The sequence below is a fragment of the Penicillium concentricum genome, assembly GCF_028827145.1.
Source record: "Penicillium concentricum strain IBT 3081 chromosome Unknown utg000002l_segment0_segment0, whole genome shotgun sequence".
Lineage (NCBI taxonomy): Eukaryota > Fungi > Ascomycota > Eurotiomycetes > Eurotiales > Aspergillaceae > Penicillium > Penicillium concentricum.
Window position 1 is genome coordinate 1,572,241 of NW_026622755.1, and position 19,444 is coordinate 1,591,684.

The 19,444-nt window shown below is 50.0% G+C and overlaps 7 protein-coding genes across 7 annotated transcripts; 4 read left to right on the plus strand and 3 right to left on the minus strand.

Moving 5' to 3' along the window:
• Positions 1 to 39: 39 nt before the first annotated feature.
• Positions 40 to 639, plus strand: N7517_004159 (mitochondrial 54S ribosomal protein mL58; the record flags this gene model as incomplete). Its single annotated transcript, XM_056721889.1, has 1 exon — positions 40 to 639. The coding sequence occupies one exon, from the start codon at positions 40 to 42 to the stop codon at positions 637 to 639; it is 600 nt and encodes a 199-aa protein (XP_056578139.1).
• Positions 640 to 914: 275 nt separating this feature from the next.
• On the plus strand, positions 915 to 2,672 carry N7517_004160 (M20 family dipeptidase; the record flags this gene model as incomplete). The annotated part of the gene is made up of 5 exons (XM_056721890.1): positions 915 to 1,066; positions 1,113 to 1,144; positions 1,198 to 1,265; positions 1,312 to 2,429; positions 2,485 to 2,672. The coding sequence occupies 5 exons, from the start codon at positions 915 to 917 to the stop codon at positions 2,666 to 2,668; spliced, it is 1,554 nt and encodes a 517-aa protein (XP_056578140.1). The 3' UTR covers positions 2,669 to 2,672.
• Positions 2,673 to 3,054: 382 nt separating this feature from the next.
• On the minus strand, positions 3,055 to 8,573 carry pld3 (phospholipase D; the record flags this gene model as incomplete). The annotated part of the gene is made up of 3 exons (XM_056721891.1): positions 3,055 to 3,061; positions 3,111 to 3,179; positions 3,250 to 8,573. The coding sequence occupies 3 exons, from the start codon at positions 8,571 to 8,573 to the stop codon at positions 3,055 to 3,057; spliced, it is 5,400 nt and encodes a 1,799-aa protein (XP_056578141.1).
• Positions 8,574 to 9,247: 674 nt separating this feature from the next.
• Positions 9,248 to 10,392, plus strand: N7517_004162 (uncharacterized protein; the record flags this gene model as incomplete). The annotated part of the gene is made up of 2 exons (XM_056721892.1): positions 9,248 to 9,620; positions 9,671 to 10,392. 2 exons carry the CDS (start codon positions 9,248 to 9,250, stop codon positions 10,390 to 10,392), a joined length of 1,095 nt encoding a protein of 364 aa, XP_056578142.1.
• A 546-nt stretch (positions 10,393 to 10,938) lies between these two features.
• On the minus strand, positions 10,939 to 11,708 carry N7517_004163 (60S ribosomal protein uL15; the record flags this gene model as incomplete). Its single annotated transcript, XM_056721893.1, has 3 exons — positions 10,939 to 11,157; positions 11,346 to 11,544; positions 11,677 to 11,708. 3 exons carry the CDS (start codon positions 11,706 to 11,708, stop codon positions 10,939 to 10,941), a joined length of 450 nt encoding a protein of 149 aa, XP_056578143.1.
• A 316-nt stretch (positions 11,709 to 12,024) lies between these two features.
• On the minus strand, positions 12,025 to 14,656 carry chl1 (DNA helicase; the record flags this gene model as incomplete). The annotated part of the gene is made up of 5 exons (XM_056721894.1): positions 12,025 to 12,735; positions 12,789 to 12,959; positions 13,010 to 13,675; positions 13,731 to 14,363; positions 14,429 to 14,656. 5 exons carry the CDS (start codon positions 14,654 to 14,656, stop codon positions 12,025 to 12,027), a joined length of 2,409 nt encoding a protein of 802 aa, XP_056578144.1.
• Positions 14,657 to 15,305: 649 nt separating this feature from the next.
• N7517_004165 (uncharacterized protein) lies at positions 15,306 to 19,155 on the plus strand (the record flags this gene model as incomplete). The annotated part of the gene is made up of 6 exons (XM_056721895.1): positions 15,306 to 15,337; positions 15,406 to 16,126; positions 16,176 to 16,295; positions 16,343 to 17,632; positions 18,639 to 19,036; positions 19,101 to 19,155. 6 exons carry the CDS (start codon positions 15,306 to 15,308, stop codon positions 19,153 to 19,155), a joined length of 2,616 nt encoding a protein of 871 aa, XP_056578145.1.
• Between the last annotated feature and the right edge of the window lie 289 nt (positions 19,156 to 19,444).

The window sequence follows — 19,444 nt, forward strand, 5'->3', positions numbered from 1 at the left end:
CAGTTTCTGATCAATTTCCCCTCCCAATTGACCAGAGCAATGGCGACCTTCCTTGCCGCGACGAAGCGGCCATTTCTTACATTGCCATTCCTTGTTCCCTCCTTGTCGGATTCTATGGCACTAGGATTTCGCCGAAACCAATCTTCATACCGACGAACCAAGCAGCGACTACGTGTGAAACCAGACTCCTCGTTTGACCCATCTACGCTGGGTCACGATCACATTATCCACAACCCGCCATCCAGTGCTCCAAATGCCTACCACACCCCATCTAAATTCTTGCCTGCCGATGATGTTCGGAAAGCATCCATCCTTTCTTCCACCGTGACCCCCAACGCCGACGATCTTCCCGGTGTCTACAAGTCTATGCCCGAAAGAAAATACCACCTCACCCCTTCAGACATTGAAGAAATCCGCAATCTTCGCATGAATGATCCCATGACCTGGAGCCGAAACAAGCTCGCCAAACGTTTTGACTGCTCGCCCGTTTTTATTGCTATGGTCTGCCAGGCAAGCCCAGAGAAGAGAGAGATCCAGGCCCGGATCTTGGAGGCCGTGCAATCGCGATGGGGTCCCAAGCGCCGTATGGCCAGAGAGGACCGCGAACTGCGGCGGGAGGCTTGGGGACGAGATGCATAGAGCATCCCAACTCCCAAGGGTCTACTTTGTAAAGAAAATCCATGTATTCTAGCTTCAGCATTGTTTATTCCATATATTTCATACCAAATCTTCTACATTCCAAATAATAAGCGTATAAATCTATAAAAAATACCCCCAAAATATATATATGTCTCAGTCTAAACGCAGCTAATATATAGTCACCTTATAACCTCTCTGTGTGATAGGACCGAAAAAAATTACGTGATAAGAAGTCACCCTTTGGACTCTCCGGTTACCTCAGGGCAAAGACGGCAATGCCCCTCTTTCCCCGTCGTGTCCCTTTCAAAGGTCCTTTTTCTTCTCGATTTTCTCCAGCTATTCGTTCACCTCTCTCCTCTCGTCGCTTCTTCTACGGCCATATCAGTGATTCCAAAATGGCACCCCAGTTGGAGCCTTTTTTCAAGCAGTATGTATGCTATTGCCCAGAAAGAGACTTTAGCTAACAGTTAAAGGGTCGACGACTCGTCCAACGATTTCATCGAGCGTATGTAATACTGCTTTTCTCCCCCATCAAGGTTCTCGCTGATTTTGGTCAAGGTCTACGGAAGGCGGTTGCGATCCCATCTGTCTCGGCTCAAGATGAGAACCGACCGGATGTGTTCCGCGTGAGTTTCCCAGCAAACATACAAATACAGGGTCTAATCTTTCCAGATGGGCCAATTCCTCGCCGACGAGCTCACAGCTCTTGGAGCCGAGGTCGAGCAACGACCATTGGGCAAGCAGCCTGGCAAGGAGCACCTCGAGCTCCCACCCGTGGTGGTTGCGAGATACGGTAACGATAAGAACAAGCGTACCATTCTGGTCTACGGACACTACGATGTGCAACCTGCTCTGAAGGAGGACGGCTGGGCCACCGAGCCCTTTGAGTTGACAATTGATGAGAAGGATCGGATGTATGGCCGTGGCTCTACCGATGACAAGGGTCCCGTTCTGGGCTGGCTCAATGTCATCGATGCCCACCGGAAGGCTGGTATCGAGTTCCCCGTCAACCTGTTGTGCTGCTTCGAGGGAATGGAGGAGTACGGATCCGAGGGTCTTGATGACTTCATTCAGGCCGAGAGCAAGAAGTACTTCAAAGATACAGACGCCGTTTGTATCTCTGACAACTACTGGCTCGGCACTGAGAAGCCCTGCCTCACCTATGGTCTGCGCGGCTGCAACTACTACTCCATCAGCATTTCCGGTCCTGCTCAAGACCTGCACAGTGGTGTCTTTGGTGGCTCTGCCCACGAGCCCATGACTGATCTGGTTAACGTCTTGTCCAAGCTGGTTGACTCGCAGGGTAACATCCTCATCCCGGGTCTTATGGATCTGGTGGCTCCCCTGACCGAGGAGGAGCAGACTCTATATGGAAACATCAGCTACACTATGGATAACCTCCACGAGTCGTTGGGTTCCGAGACAGGTATTCACCCCACCAAGGAGCGTACTCTGATGGCCAGATGGCGTTACCCCTCTCTGTCCATCCACGGTGTCGAGGGCGCTTACTCGGCCCCTGGTGCTAAGACTGTCATTCCCGCCAAGGTCATTGGTAAATTCTCCATCCGTACCGTGCCCAACATGGAGAGCGCCGATGTGAACAAGCTGGTTTTCGACCACATCAAGGCTGAGTTCGCCAAGCTGAACAGCAAGAACACTATGGATGTTTCGCTACAGCATGATGGCAAGTGGTGGGTTGCCAGCCCCAAGCACTGGAACTTCTCGGCTGCCGGCAAGGCTGTTCAGCAGGTCTTCGGAGTTGAGCCTGATATGACTCGCGAGGGTGGAAGGTATGAACTTTCTTTTTCCATTCAGCAAAATATTTTCACAGCTAATCATTGATAGTATTCCTGTCACATTGACCTTCGAGCAAGCCACCGGCAAGAATGTCTTGCTCCTCCCCATGGGAAGCTCGACTGATGCTGCCCACTCCGTCAACGAGAAGCTTGACAAGAGAAACTACATTGAGGGAACCAAGCTGCTGGGAGCTTACCTGCACTACGTTGCGGAGGAGCCTACCTCTTCATAGATATATAATCATTGATTCGATATTTCTTCTGCTACTTCAAGTCTTTCTTACCAAAATTCAAGCCATTTCATCAATAACATATGTACTACATGGACATCTTACAGAAAGACATTAGAAGAATATAGCTACCTAGGTATCCCCGTATTCGGACAGGGTTGATTACTTATATTGCGCTTCTTAGGGGCGAGGGGATATTAATTCCATGAATCACAGCCAACATAAAAAGTTGACTAGGCGAAGAGCCACCAAGGAAAGTCTAAAAAAAATGAAAATGCATCAATCGCTATAGCGGCGCTCGAGAATGCCAACGCAGATACCAAGTAGATAAACACGAGCAAACGATCAAATCAAGAGCAAGACGCCGTCAAGTGCAAAGCAATTCGAGATTAGTTGCTATAAATCCGTTAGTATCGTGTTCAGGAAATCAAGAGGAACAACTTACTAAATCTCCAGAGGAGAAATCTGATCCAAAGCATAGAGCCAGTTTCCACCTTGTTCCTCTTTCTCGAGCCTGTAAATTGAATTTGTCAGTATACCCTCAGGTTATCCTCAGGTCCAATGGGAGCGAAGTTGAGACATACCAGTCATAAGGCCACATGATGAGATGGCCTTGAGTATGGTTAAGGAGGTCTTCCGCACGGCCCTTGTCCAAATACTCATCTGTGCCATGGGGGTCACGCTTCGAGCCAATCGTTGTAGCTCTGCGTCTACGTCTCCGAGACTGGCTGGTCGAATTCAGGTTCAGGTTCACGGCTTCAGAGTAATCGACATGAGCCGAGGCTATTCGTGGCTTCTCGATATCCTCACCGGCGACGACGCCATTGTCTTCGCTGGTCCCGTTCGGAAGCTTGCCCAACAAGTTCGGATCCGATATCGTCTTGAGTGCGGCCTTCTCATCGATAGACGATAATGTTTCCTGCTTCGCTAGCTGCTCAGACTGAGAACGACCGGCTTCGTTCCCAGTTCCGACCTTCTCGTCGATTGTCAGGGGGCTCTTGGGGTCTGCCTGCGCCCCTTCGGCCCTTGGGGTGATGAAAGACATCTGAGAAGCGATCGACATAGGAGAGCTGACCGTAGCACCGGGTGGAGGGCCACTTTGTTTGTGTTGAGGTTGGGACGGCTTGTTGCCCGGTTGGCTCTGCATCTCTGCAAAGCGCTCACCATATGTGGTATACTCCTTGTATTCCTTCCAGTTTTTCACCTCGCTGTCGGGCATGCAACGGAACACAGATCGGTAAATTTTAGTGTTTTTCTCGGCAACAGCTTGCCATGTGTCCAGGTAGAAGCCATCGATGATCGGGTCCCTCATGCAGTCGTTGTCGATGAAGATACGCTTGAGATCTGGAACAGACGGGTGCTTCTGCTGAGCGGTTCCGTTTTCTTCTCTCGGTATGTTCAACCCGGTACCGCCAGTCTCGGACTCGCGGCTCGACGACCCATTAACTCCATGGCCTTGTGACGTGGTGTTCGCATTGATCTCGGAGTCGCCATTGGTCTCACTCGATGACCCAGGTATGCGGTCCTTGCGGGTCGAGGGTGTTCGAGGGGGCTTTTGCTGCGATGATCTCGGTCGCTCAATAGTACCCCTCCCCTCAGGAGCGATGGGTGAAAGCAGTGCTTCTCTTCCATTGGCCTCTATATCTGAATCACGACCAACTACTAATCCAGCCCGAGCAGCGGCTTTCAGATGATCGGGGCCATCACCTTCAACGTCTTTTCTGTGATCGGGATTTTCAGTGACGCGAGGGTCGGTAGTGAGCTTGCGGTTCGATTTGAGGTTAGGGTTAGCACCCTGCTCCCAATCGACATCGTGGTTGAAGCTATACATGTCCTCGGAGCGAGAAAGGAACTCATCCTGGACACGATGCCGACGTTCAACCATCTCCCTCTCATCTTGCCGTTCGATAGCCGAAGCCCCCGAATTTCTTCGCTCTCGGTTGTCAACGGGGCGCTCACTCCCCTCGGCGACCTGGATCTTGCGTAGCTCTTCCTCGGTAGCAAAGTCATGTTCCATGAGTTCGTCGACATCAATTCCGAGATGTTCTCTCATCAGACGCATACGCAAGGTATGTGGGAATCGGCCAACAAGATATGGCTTGCCATTCATGCTCGACATGATCATATCCGTGTCTCGCACGACAGATGCAACCTCTGAATCACGCGAACCCAACATGGATCGTTCGTTGATGTTTGCTGATCCAATGATAGCAGCGCGATCGTCAACGACCATGCATTTGGCGTGAATATAAAGTTGCTCAGTCACAAGTGCCTTTTGCGGTCCAATCTTGCCCCAAGTGCGAAGACTGTAGAACTGGATATAATCCTCTGGCTCGATTCCAAGAGCACGAAGGCGGCCGAAGATGGATGTCTCTCCGCGGCAGATACTGCGGTATTGGCACTGCATGATAAGGCGAACACTTGTTCCACCTTCACTGTCCACGGTGTTCTGGAAACCTGGCATCAATGGGATGACAATGACGGCACGCCATGCTTCCTCGTTTTTGGCAGCTCGGACAATACGTTCAACAAGGGCATCTCCAATGAGGTTCTCGATTTTCCGGCCCTCAATCTCGCATGTGCTGATGAAGAACTGATTCTCGATGTAGACGAAATGCTCGGATTCCTCAATCAACTTCACGTAAGCATTCATGATGCTGTGTTCGACAACATCGGGTGTTCCTGTAGACCACATGCTACTAGAACGGAGAATTTGTACCTCACAAGTTCCATCAAGACCCAAAGCTTCCAAATCAGCAGGATTGAAATCGGGCGGCGGCAAGAGGAAAGGTGTCGGCCGCGTGGGCTTTCGCTGGCGAAGAATGTAGTTCCAGCGTTGCACGAAGTGACGAGTAAGATCCCGAGCAGGCTGGCCCACGACATGCATAGAAATGTCATGCCACGGCATCCGGGGAACAACATTGCGATCATACATCTCCTCATACGGCTTATCCAGGTCATAGAAATCTTGGATCCTAGGATTGGAGTAGTCCTTGCCCGGCCAGAGTTGACAATGATCCGCATCTTTGGGACCATCGGTAGTTTCAAAGCCGGTAGGCTTGTCGTCGGTCAACTGATGCTGAGGAGTATCCCAACGCCCAAAGCACAGGTCGATGCCTCCAACAAATGCGATAGTGTGGTCGATGAGACAAAGCTTCTCGTGGTGGGCCCAGAAGAAAGTATTTTGTCGGAACTGATTTGGGGATCGCTGAACAAAGATATTGGGGTGAAGATCAAGGAGAGAGAACTTGGAATACTCCGAGTCAATGGGAATAGCGGAGTTGATGTTGCGATACATGATCACGAACACTTTGACGCCTTCTCGAGCTTTCTGTTGCAGGAGACGGTCCAATCGCCATTTCTGGCTGATGGCGGCAGGCCGACGCATGTAAAGCTCTGGACTCAGCCACCAGTCATGGATATAAATGACATCCTTTGCCTGGTTGATTGCCCGTGAGACAACCCACATGTGATCTCGTGCATCAACCAGCCACTGCGCAAAGCAGTTTTGTCGCACAGGCGCGAAACTGTCGAACCGGTTGGGGCGCATCCACGGAGTATTGGCAACCATAAAGCGGATTGAGTCTTCAAACTGTTGGAGTTGACGCTCATTCCGGGCCAGCAGTTTGAGCTTGCGTTCAGAGTTCTCAAGTCGGAGAGTATGATGCTGAGGGTGTCTCGCAGACTGCTTTGCAGATTTGGCAAGATCCTTGGGGTTTTGTTTGCGGAGACTGAGCTTCGGTGTCTGAACTTTGAAATGAGAGTCCACCAAGAAGACATCATAGATATTCATTTCCTCGGGGGAGTCCACACAGACTACATAACTGTGCCTGACCAAAAACCACTTGGGCGAATGGCGCTTCTTGACCATAGCTGGGGTGAGCGCCTTTCGGAAATCAAGACCCTTGGAAGACTGGATAATCAAGAATCCTTCTTTGCCATGGTAACTGCCTTCTGCAGCCAGGCGGACGCCGAGAGCAGATAGTTCCAAGAATTTGCACAGGCGATTGCTGTCAGCCCTAAAGATCAAGAATCTAATCATCTTTTGCAGATAGAGCTCAAGCTTCTTTCGCTGCTTCCCAGGGTATGTTTCTTTCCTTCCTGGCACACCTTCGTGGGTGGATGAGGGTCCTGCAGCTGAGTCTCCTTCTTGATTGGTGATGCTGGACTTTCTGCGAACAAGCGGGCCAGAGGGTCGACGCTGGTGTGGTTGTTGACTCTGCTTTTTCTTCATCGGAGGCCTCTCTGTTCCACTCATCCCCTCCGCACCAGTCTCATAACCGCCTTCTTCGTCCTCGTCCTCGAATTCACTTTCGAGGCCTCGGACACCTCGCATGTAGGGGAAGGCACTTCTAGGGAATCGAGGGAGACTTGGGCTGTTCTCACTCGTGCGTAGCTGAATGTACTTCTGAGTTCCCAGATGAAGCTTATACTTGAGATGCAGGTTGGCAAAGTCCCTTAGCGTGCGGAAAATGATCCATTTCATGCGAGTCATGCCACTTCCGTACTCCATTTCGATTCGGAAGACCAGATGACGATCACCGGAGTGGGAATCAATCCGGCTGTCCGTCACACGAACCTTCAATTGCTCCAAAAGAATCGGGATTCTTCTGCTACCGTGCTCATCTCGTTGGAACGCACTGGCCAGTATAAGCGCAGCAGGCACGGCCGAAGCGAGTTCAGCAAGCAACTCTGCGGATTTCTTATTGTCCACTGTGTTTTCTGGCCTTCTTCGCTGCCCAATGAGTTTCAGACCAGCTTTGATTTGCTTCCATCGCTGAGCACTGGCACTTGTGCCTCGCTCAGTTCGATGGCGTCTCCAGTCGTTTCCAGACGCTCCGGCGAACCCGGTCAATCGCCTCAGGTTGCTCGGCCGTTGTTCGTCTGGATTGGCATCTGGGTGCCGGTCAGTATAGCTACCAACCCGAGTATTTGCCCATGGCCGGCTCCTCGTCCGCTGGCTGAGTCTTTCGCGGCCTTCATCTTCTGAAACACCTTCACGTTGTTGAGGTACGAAGTCTGTAGTGCTTGCTCTTCGGGGAAAGAGATTGGTGCGATAGTTCTCGAAAGGTGCGAACGAGGATGAGAAGTGGAATGATGGTCTGCGCGATGTTTTGGGTGTTGTAGGGGCGGTGTTGGAGCCATTTTCTTCCTCCCACTGCTTCCGCCGCCGTTGTGTTTTTCTCTTTTCACGAGGATCACGTTGCTCGCCACCACTCTCTTCCGCGTCGGCATCGATCTCGCTGCCCTCTTCTTCCAGGGGCTCTGGGAAGCGGAATTCCCCCCTTTCCGACCCCGGGGTAGCTATATCACCTGGAGCCGAGCGGAAGTCCGTACTCGCACCGCTGGGAGATCGTGAGTGTGACGAAAAATTAGGTGCACTAGCGAGTAGCTTCAGTTTGCCAAACAACGACTGCTTTCCTTTGGGACCCTGATCATCATCGTCGCCGTGTTGGGAGGCGGGTCGAGATTGCGGCCGGGAATAGGACGCGTCAGGAGCCTCGGTATCTGTATCCCTGAACTGTACACTTGGGGCACGGGATGGAGGAGACACTCCGGGGTTAGACGGCTGGCGTTGATGGCGACTCCATGGTTGGTGGTCCTCGGCTGACCGGTTTGGTGGTCGCGTGCTCAGTGATGACCTGCCCCTCGGTGAGCCATGCTTCAAGGATGATGGACGCGCATTTTCCTTGTCGCCTAGTATTCCACCTGTTTCATGATCGTCCGTGGGCTGGATGGGTTGGGTGGGCTGGGTCTGCTTGATCGAAGCTGGTTTCTTGGATTCGGTAGGAGAGGGCAACGGGGATGCTAATTTTGATTTGTTGGAAGCTAAAAGGGACTCTTGCTTCTTCGTGTCGACCTTCAATGAGCCAGTTTCCACATCTTTGTGAACTGAAGAGGCCGACATGTTTTGATTCTGCTGATGCAAGATGATCAGCTGTAGTTCACGGAGTCAACCACTTTTTACCTACATACTCAATCAAAGAAGATTAATCCTTGTCATCCCGATCGATCAAGAAAATCCAGGGGCTAAAGAACGTGTGTTGACATTAAAAGGAGCATACCATTAGTTTACAGTGGAGTTCCTAGCTGTTCTCCGACTGGAGAAGAAGTGGGCGGTCAGTTTGGAAAAGGGGCACTGCACGTTTACACCTATTAGTGGAGTATTGATGTACTATTTTAGTGTTTAGTATGGAGTATATGAAGTATAGAATGGGATATATTGAATTGAATTGAGTTAGATCCAAAAGGTATTTTGTTTTTGTTTTTTTCTATATATATATATATATATGAAACAAAGTGGCCATGTATCAATTGAGGTTATTGGAGTACCACACTGAAATTCAAATATATCTATTTTTTTTGAAAAAGAGAGGATTGACTCGAAATGATGAAGAGAAGATAGAGAATCTAATATAGAGTACTCCATAAGAGTCTCTAATATAATCTCGGAACTATACTAAATACCCAAGGCTAATAATAAGGCCTCGGCTTTGCGTAGTATACCCGAGTCGCCTTTATCTCCCCACCATTTAAACTATCTCTCTTCAACATATTTCACTTCATATCTGCTCAACCATCATGACTGATCCGTTAAAGCCATTCAACGATTCAGGCAGGCCTATGCCGGCCGCTGTTTCCCAGAAGGCCTATGCAATTGCTGGCATCTCATCAACAGTCTTTGGACTGGAAGAGCTCCGCAAAGAGGCCTCGGAGGTCGCATGTCTCTGGCTTCTTCACCCCAGACTAGCCACCCAGGAGCGTATGACGAACATTGCGAACTCTGCCATCACCGATTGGAACACCAGAAACCGGGACACACCATCGGCCAAGGGCCTGATTGCTGTCTCATTCGACCAACGAAACCATGGCACCCGGATGGTCGACCCTCTTGCCAATGAGACCTGGAGAAAAGGGAACCCTCGGCATGCCCAGGATATGTTCTCCATCTTCCGTGAGTGAAAGAATTTGTACATCCTGATATAATATTCTAACTATAGCTAGAGGGTACTGCAAGAGATACATCACTGCTCATGGACTACCTTCCCTCTTACACGTTCCCCAATGGTGAGCATAACATCACCGAGAACCTAGTTCTAGGAGTGTCACTGGGCGGACACGCAGCATGGAGCTGTCTACTGCACGACCCTCGAGTCAGCGCCGGGGTTGTCATCATCGGCTGTCCGGACTATATCAATCTGATGGCAGACCGCGCACGGCTGTCGAAGCTGCCATCATGGACCAAGAGTGACCCACCTGGCGCTGAGGTCTTTGGGTCAGAAGCCCTGCCCACTTCTTTCCTAGAGACTGTCAGCCGATATGACCCTGCCGGTATGATGCTGAAGCATGTGGATTGTGGGCCATCGACTGGTCCTTTGCGCGAAGGCCCATTGCCCCAGCCATCAGAAAGCGAGCAGCAGGTACTCCGGCCGCTGCTGACTCGTGCCCTGGGTGGCAAACGAATTTTGAATATCTCTGGTGGAAAAGACAAGCTTGTTCCCTATCATCGCGGAGAAATTTTCCTCAACTGGTTCAAGCAGACTGTCTCGTCCGATGGGTGGTTTGGTGATGGTGCGGTATCCTTTGAAGATATCATTGATCAGACGGCGGGCCATGAGGTCACTCCTAATATGGCCGACGAGGCTGTTCGGTTTATCAGCGAGACGTTGGCTGCGGGTCCTGATAAGGCGGGTCGACGAGGTTCGGTGCGAGAGTCGAAGATCTGAGCACCAGGCCACGGTGATAGAACGTTTCGATTTCTACAATATAAAAGCAACTAGACGTGATATGACAAGACCTAGCACTTCCGTAGTTCTTCAACCGTAATCGGTCGGATTGGTAGATCTCAAATCTACGAATATGACTGTAGCTTTTAGCAGCGAACCTCCGATAACGTTGGAAAGCCTTTCATGGATCGACAAGGCAGCCTCGGTACTCCTACATGATCATGGCTCAATAATTCAGAACACCCGGCCCCGGGAGGTCATGACAATGGCCACGCATGAACCACAAACTTTTGAAAAAAATCCTCCTTATGGTATTTGTTTAACACACTGATGAAATCGTAAGGGCATTCGGAGGCCATATGCTATGCTGATTGCATACAAAAAAACCCTTTTTATTTTCGACCGCCCGGACCGACTTAGTTTCGGTTCGGGCAGATCTCATTTTGAGTTCCGATCGTCCTCCATGCTGGCGAACGAACACAGCTAGGGCTTCAAATTGCCCCTATTCACCCGCCCTTCTCCAGAAATTTCTCGACGAATCAACGCTTATGCGACGAGCTCAACAACACCACCGGCGGCCTTGATCTTCTCCTCGGCGTCACGGCTGACGTAGCGGGCACGGACGACGACGGGGATCTGGGGGAGACGGCCCTTTCCAAGAACCTTGGAGTAGCCGAGGGGCAGGAGGTCGATGACGGGGGCGACATCGGTCTTCTGGCCGCTCAGGTAGGCGTCGCGCTGCTCAGCGGGAACGAGGGACCAGAGCTGTAAAAAAAAGAGTCGCAGTCAGCGATAATTGTCCTTCTCAATGAAATTCCGTAGATGTTCATATTCTTGTCGATTGGCCTCCCTCCTCTTTTCATATTGCCGCCATTTGCGCATCTCCATATCCAGGCCAATCCACATTTTCTTCTTCATATCGAATTGACTCGCAAGATGTAGATGTAACGTACCTTATCGACGTTGATGGTGGGCTTCCAGAATTGCTGGTTGGTCTTGTGGAAGTAACGCATACCGACCTTACCGAAGTAACCAGGGTGGAACTTGTCGATGTTGGTACGGTGGTGGTGTTGACCACCGGCCATACCGCGACCACCGGGGGACTTGCGGTGCTTGCCGACACGACCGTAACCGGCAGACACATGGCCGCGGCTGTGAGAGAATGAGAGGTTAGTGATATGTTGGTGTGATATTGCGACGGGTTATGACGAATTTGGCTCTTCTGGTCGCGATCGACGAGAAAAGAATTCGATTCAGACGGCACAGGAAAGGGTGTCGACTCACTGCTTCCGGGTGTTCGAGAAACGGGTAGGCATCTTGTCGGCGGGGGTGTTTCGACAAGACCGTTGATGTTTGGCGTTGAAGGGATCGTTCCGTCTACAGGATGTTGAAATCCAGGCTTAGAGTGTGCGCTAACAAATTCGCTTGTCCCGTGATCGTGGAACCCTAGCCCTGGCTTTGTCAGAACTTATGTCATATATAGTACACACCGCCTTTCCCATTCTGCCGGTCTTTGACAACTTAGGGCTTTTCCAGGTTGTATGTACATCCACGCGTGCCTAAGGCCCAATGAGCACGGATTTTGTGTAAAATATGATGCTGTATTATTTATAATGTTTTTATTCATAGTGCCTATTGCGCTATCGCTTTCTTTTCAGCGAAGAATTTTGCAAGTCTTTGCACGGTCATCTGAGCCGCCCGTGTGGGAGGTGCTGGGACCAAGCTCCCTCTAATCCAACCAGGCAGTTTTTGCTGAATTCGTGGTGATTCATACCGGCGGTCGATCATGATGATAGCAGCGTAATCATTCACATGCCTGATGGCTCGACCAATGCACTGGTTCACTGCTCGCATGCACGAATTCTCGTAAAAGTCCTTGCCCGCTGCCTTACCTGCTGCTTTCCTTTCCGGCTCGGATCCAGAAGCCTGTTTGTAGGTCTTCTCCTCGAGGTACTGGATTTTGGCCTGCCAGATAGCGCTGCGGATATTGGGAAATGGCAGGCCGATGATAAAGACGCCGCGCCCTAGCTTGTCAGAGAAATTAATGCCTTCTGACAACTTGCCGCCCACAATAGACAGAAGCAAGGCTCCTGATCCTGATTCTACGGCCTCGGTATACTCCCGCAGCAGATCGTCTGTAGTTGTCACTGCTTCGCGAGATTCGTAGAGAATCTTCTTCTTCCGTTCCAGTAGATTGAGAGTGCTTTGGCCGTTGCCGTTGGGAATGGGCTTCTTCCAGACACTTAGAACATGACTGAGATAGTCATAGCTGGGGAAGAATGCAACGACACCGTCTGGGATTACTTGACAGAGGGTTGCTATCGTGCGCCCAAGGTCGGTGATCTAGTTGATAAGTAAATAAGAAAACTTTTCGAAGTCCGGAGCTTAATACATACCATTTTTTCGGAATTTCGTGCCTCATAGGTAAAATCAAATTCGTTCCCCATCAACCCTTGTGTCAAGGACTGCGCCACCAAGTTGGATTTCGGAATGACGTGGCCATAGCTAAATGTCCCTAGTCGTTCTGGGGGCAGATACGAAAACAAATGATTCACATAATCTGACATCTGTTGAGAGCATTAGAGAGCCACAATGCCAGAACATGAGCCGTACTTACAGGGGACATAGTACCACCAGCTAAAATGACGGCCCTCGCATCTTCGGCAATTTCCCGAAAGTGGTTCGTAGGGTCAAGAAGCATGTATTTCAACAAAACATCGTTTTGACTTTTCTGAAAGAAGAGCCGCCCCTCTTCCGAAGGGTTCATAAGAGGAAGAAGAAAGCTTTGAATATGAAACAAAACCGGCATTGTTGTCTTATCTTTGGTCCGACCAGGTTGTGGCGGTTGCGAGGATTCAAGGTAGCCGTCAACTTTCCGGGCGAGTTTGCTCTCTTGCAGATATCTAGAGAGTTTATAAGGGTTGATCTGGTCGACTCCCTTTCCAGCCATGAGATCTGACGTTTGCACCGAGCCTTCCAGTGGACCTTTTTGCTGAGAGATTGACTTCATATGCTCGGCAATGGAGCTCACCAACCGGATGACTTGGGCAACATAGTTCCTATTCTTCCCTTTTAATCTGTTCTTGAACTTGCGGGCATACGCTGTCAGCTGCCCGATGGCAGTTTGCAGTTGACTTAGCGAGACAGTCACCGAATGAATGCCAGCTATTGCATCCATGAGGTTGTGGGCTTCATCGATGATGACAATATGACCTTTGACGGAGATATTGAGAGCCTCACGAGCTGATCTTTGTAACAACAGGGGATATGGAAGTGTGACGATCTAGTATTGAGTTAAAGCTGACGTTGTCTAAGACCTGTTCCCGAGTGGAACTAACCTCGCTGTGTTTGATAACTGGACGAGATGCATAGTAGGGACATATGCCGAGCTTTTTCCCAACCTGGGCAATGTCTTCGATGTCCTTGACTGTCGCCAAAGTATGGTCCCTGAACTCAAGAGCCAGAGCCTCGTCGTCTTTGGAGGGGATGAAGGAACACTTCTTGTCGGCTGCTATACCGGGTTGCTGTAAATCCAAACACTTTTCGTTAATTGCGGTGTTGTTCTCCAAGGCTCGGACTTTGGAATTGATGCATAGGTTCTTTCTTGACCCTAGTGACACGTGTTTCACACGCTCTTCCAGTTTGGGGAGATCATCTTTGCTCTCTGGGTCGAGGTCGCTCGGTATACTAGATGGGAAGGTGACTCGTCGCAATTCACCGGCGAACTGGCTCAGCTGAGAATGTGTTCTTGAGCAGAAAAAGATCTTGATCTCATCGTCTCCGTCATCCTCTTTATCTTTCTTTGCCGAGAATTTCCCTTGAAACCGTTCCAGCAAGGCTAAAGTGCTTGCAGATAGACCGTCGGAATTCGCAGTGTCATTCTGCTTTTTCTGATTGTCTGTGTCGCTATCATAGTCATCAAGAACAAATTGATCATCATCGACAGGCTCCGGTACCGAGTCGTCTAGTCGCTATTTTCCAGTTGGTATGGCGTTCATGTAAATTGTACCGGGTACATCGGGGAATATATGCATACCTGCTTCTTACGGGGTCGGTCTGCGCTGTCCTGGGCCAGTTTCAAACGTTCTTCCTCTTGTCGAATCTTGGCCAGTCGGGCTTCGAATTCTTGTCTCTTTTCGGTAATGGCACGCCTGGATTCCCGTTTGGCATGTTCTATCATCCATTGGGGCTCATCATCATCATCATCATCTGGAAGGTCAGCTGATATGCCATATGTTTCATCATGGGGACCCACATGTTGCATCGACGGTTTCTTGGAAAGCCTTTCGCTTGTGATCCCGAAGCCAGGTCAAAGAACCACAAATTAAGCTTAGAGATTTTCCAGTACCTGTGTAATATATTAGATATCAGATATATATATATAAAAAAAAATTTAGAACCCAGTTCTTACCAGTAGGGGATTCAAATACGGCAATCTTGCTATCTTCTAAGCAGGTATACAAGGCCTGCATAAATTGTAATTGAATATCATATGGCGTATATGGATGGTGGAAATCCATGGAGATAGTTTCGTAAGGAAAGAGGATAAAAATAAAAAGGAAAAAGGGGAACGGGGTTTACAGTTACAGTTACATTACATGAAATATGATACATATAACTATACTATGTACATACATACTATACTATGTATACTACTATACTATGTGTACTATATACTATATGTATACTATAGAAAGTCTTGTCTCTCACATGAGGCTGAGCTTTAAAGATCTATTAGGCAGTACTATTAATAACCCACGTTTGACCTGGCGGGGGTGGGGGTTTCTACTTTTTTTTTTCCTTAAACATCTCCTCTTTTTCAATTTACCCCCTTGACATAACTTCTTGACAATGAATAGAGGTCAACAACGTTTAGGTGCAACTTGGTATCCAGGGGGCAAGATGACTTCTACATGCCAGAGGTCATATCCCCATCTCCTCAAAGGTATGATTTGAATGATCTGTCACCTTCCAAATTCTAATGCCAAAAATACGAGTACTAATTCACCCTAGAGTGATGCCAGAAGTGCCCGAGAATATGCAGGATAATATTGCTGAGATGGAATACGCTCATGACCCCCGCCGGCAACAACCGCAATACCAACGCGCCCAGAGCTATCCCGAGCGCACTTCCTCCGCCCAGGGTCCACCACTCCAACACAATCAAATTCATGATCCTAGTTCCTACGCGCAATCCGCGACCTATGACAGCATGGATCACCCCAACTTTTCACCGTTCCCTGTCTTGCGGAACCCACCACCTAATGTCCCGCCCACCGATGAACAGAGAGAAGCGAACCTAGAGCGGGCGCGGATGGCCGTCCTGTCGACCACAGACCCGGAGATGCAACTCGCATGGGCCTTGGATGCTCTCGCCTTTGTCGAGGTCGCCGCACAGAACGATGTCCGCCTCTGTTTGACCCAACCCCCACGTCCGCAGACCCCGCAGGTGGAGCGGCAGCTGAGGGTCGACGCGATGAACATCGTCGGCTTTCTAGCCGAGCAGCGCCACCCCAAAGCCGAATTCATCAAGGGTATGTGGCTCGAATTTGGCAAATTTGGCTGCCCCGTGGATCGCAAGGAGGCATTCCGATCATACTCCCGAGCCGCTGAGAAGGGATATGCGCGTGCCGAATACCGGATCGGAATGCAGTTCGAGAGCTCGGGTGAACCGGAGAAGGCGATCAAACATTACCAGCGGGGTGTTGCGCGGGCGGATTCTGCCTCGTACTATGTGGGTTATCAGATACACTGCGAAAGTGGAGACACTAACATACTTGCAGCGCCTGGGAATGATGATTCTTTTGGGTCAGCATGGGCAGCTCCAGGATTTTAACACTGGGTTGGAGTACATTCGGCTGGCGGCGCAGTCATGCGACCAGAACGCACCTCAAGGTGCATACGTGAGTTCTCTAATTTTTATCTTGGAAAGTATTCTAATGAAGAAAAGGTATACGGCATGCTCTTGGCTCGAGAGCTTCCTCAAGTGAGCGTTCCGGAAAGTTTCCTACCCCTTGATCTGAACTTGGCACGTGTCAATATTGAAAAGGCGGCATATCACGGGTTCGCTAAGGCTCAGGTCAAGATGGGTGCTGCATATGAACTCTGTCAACTGAGCTGTGATTTCAACCCCGCCCTATCTCTGCACTATAATGCACTGGCAGCCCGCCAGGGCGAGCCCGAAGCCGAGATGGCGATCAGCAAATGGTTCCTTTGTGGACATGAGGGTATATTTGAGAAGAACGACGAGCTGGCATTCACATATGCCCAGCGCGCAGCCCAGAGTGGTCTTCCGACAGCTGAATTCGCCCTGGGTTACTTCTACGAGGTTGGGATCTTTGTGCCTGTGGATATCAAGGAAGCCCGGTCCTGGTACGCCAAGGCCGCTGCCAGTGGCAACAAGGATGCATCTGGTCGGATTGAAAGTATTTCGCGCTCAAAGACTCTGTCTAGAAAGGATCATGAGAAGGTCGCAATCTCGCGCATCAAGTCGACGCGATATACCGCTCATCAGCGAGGCAACTCACTGGAAATGACCCCAGAGAATATCCAAATGCCAGATCCTTCAAGAATGACATTGTCTGATGGCCCACCGTCTGGGGCTCCTTACCCCGATCGTCCTCACTCTACTCGTCCCCGGCCTCAACAGGGTTATCAGCTGTCAGACACTCGGCCAAGCTCTGCTTTCGGTGTCAATCCCAACCTTCGATCTAATGCACCCTCAGGATATGGTGGCCCACCTCCTCAGGGTCCCGGAAATCGCACTCCGTCCTATGGGCCTGGCGGATCCATGAACTACCGCCAGTCTGGTCCTGGAACTCCTCTCAGTGCTCCTGCTGGCCCTGTAAGCCCGCAGGCTGGTAACATGATCAGTCCTGGCGGGGCTCCTCGTCTCGATATTGGTTATTCTGCACCAATGCCACCTCCAGGTGGGCGACGCCCACCTCGGCTTGACTCGGCTCCGGATCGCAAGCCTATGAGACCTCCCGTTTCTGGCCACCCGGGGATGCCCTCCTCCGGTGTGGCATCTCCTCGTCCCCCCGGTTCCCCTTCCTTTCCTCCGCGTATGGAGTCCCGGCAGCCATCTCACGGCTCAGGCCCCTCTACGCCTCAGCCGGCGCCCTCTGTCGCGTCGTCGAGTTCATCCACGCCGCAGCCGAAGCCAGCCAAGCCACCAAGCAAGGGCCCGAAGACCTTTGAAGAGATGGGTGTTCCGAGTGCGAATAAAGACAGTGATTGCGTATGTAAACCCTACATTTTGACCATAGAACTCGAACCAAAGCTGACTGTTGCAGATTGTGATGTGATACCCCGGGCTCTGTTCCCTTTTTTATCCAAGCACTTCTTGCTGTCTCCGTTCGACTTGCATTCTCCCTACTTTCTATAATCTCGGGGTTACAAAAAGTTTTCGCCGTCCGAGAGGCGAATGGTCTCAATGGGTCTCCTCCTTGTTTCCACATAACTGCATTTGCACCCATTCATTTCTGCCTTGAGCTTTTTTTTCCCTGGACATATTATCATTCGGTTTGTAAGTTTGGGCATGAATTAGATATCAGGAGTAGTTATGAATTTATTGTTTTCGTTGAAAGTTCAGGCTCCAGTAAGCTCCAGTTGTAGTGTCTTCCACGTGAGGTCTACGGGTGTGAACTTCATCTACTCGGTGCAACTCAGTGCAACATCTTTCCAACCATTAAACCATGGCTCCGCGTAAGCCCAAGAGTGATGCATCTTCGGGAGATGATGGTTAGATATTTTCTTGATCAAATGCTGGAGGCTGCTGACCTCGCCAAGATGCTTCAGTGATTCGGGAATACCTTCGTGAGTATCCGAACAGTATCTGGACCTCGACATATGTTTCTCAATGACTTACTCGACGGGTTTGCAGGCCAGCAAAAGTATGTTGGCTCTGATGAGTTGTTTCTATACTCAAAGTGGTGGCTAACATCGCCTGGCACAGTCGTCCATATTCGGTTCGCTCCCTCTTCAGTACAGCCCTAGGAACAAATCACTGATCAAGCATTGCTTAGGCCACTGATGTTTCTGCAAACCTTCACAACAAAGTGACCAAAAGTGAGACTGCTTCTGTGAGCCTACCTATGCGCCCCTAACATGTACGTTTCTAGTGCAAGCCGCAAAGGTTCTCCGGGAATTGCATGAGAAGAAAGAAATTGAAGGAAGAGTTTCTGGTAAGTTGGGTATACTTGAAGATAGAGACATACTAGACCAAATGACATATAGGTAAACAGACAGTCTACCACGCTCTACAAGATCCGTCGGACATCATAACCCCGGAGGTAGCCGCGGCTATCAAGGCCAACATCGAAAGCCTCGGGGATGAGATTTCAACTCTGAAGGCAAAGGAAAAGAAGGCCCGAACATCGTTAGCAGCCCTGCATGCAAAGCCCCCGATATCTGATCTCCGGGAGGACATTGGCCGTCTGGAGGCGGAGGAATCGACGATCCAGGCTCGCTTGGCAAGTCGCCACGAGGGCGACCCCGTTCAGATATCACGAGAAGAAAGAGAAAAACTCGACAAAGAATGGAAATATTGGCACCGGCATGCCAATGTACGCCGTCGGATCTGTCGTGATCTCTGGGGACAATGCTCCGAGGTACTTCCGGAAGACATGACTGCTGGGGAGCTGTGGGTGAGTTTTGAGAGATGACATAGCCCAATATTCAACTGGAATTCTGACAAATGTTATCAGGAATCTTTGGGGCTTGAAGGAACGCTCCAATAAGAAGGTCATCATAGAGTGGTGATCTTTCTTCTAGTCCCCACTCGGGTCACATCATTTGACACCTACAACATACAATGTACTCTGTACGGAGTACAATGTATACACTTAATACGAGAGCTACAGAGAGGTAGGGCTGTGTATTTTATTTCTGATGAAGATCTGATTCGGTATGTAGTTATATGGAATGGAGGCAACGGGGGGAGGCGAACCGTAATCAGACAATGTCATGAGGCTGTGAGATTGTATAAGATAATGATATTTATTATATATTTTCTAATGTATTTCTCTTTTACTCTGTACAATTCCTACAA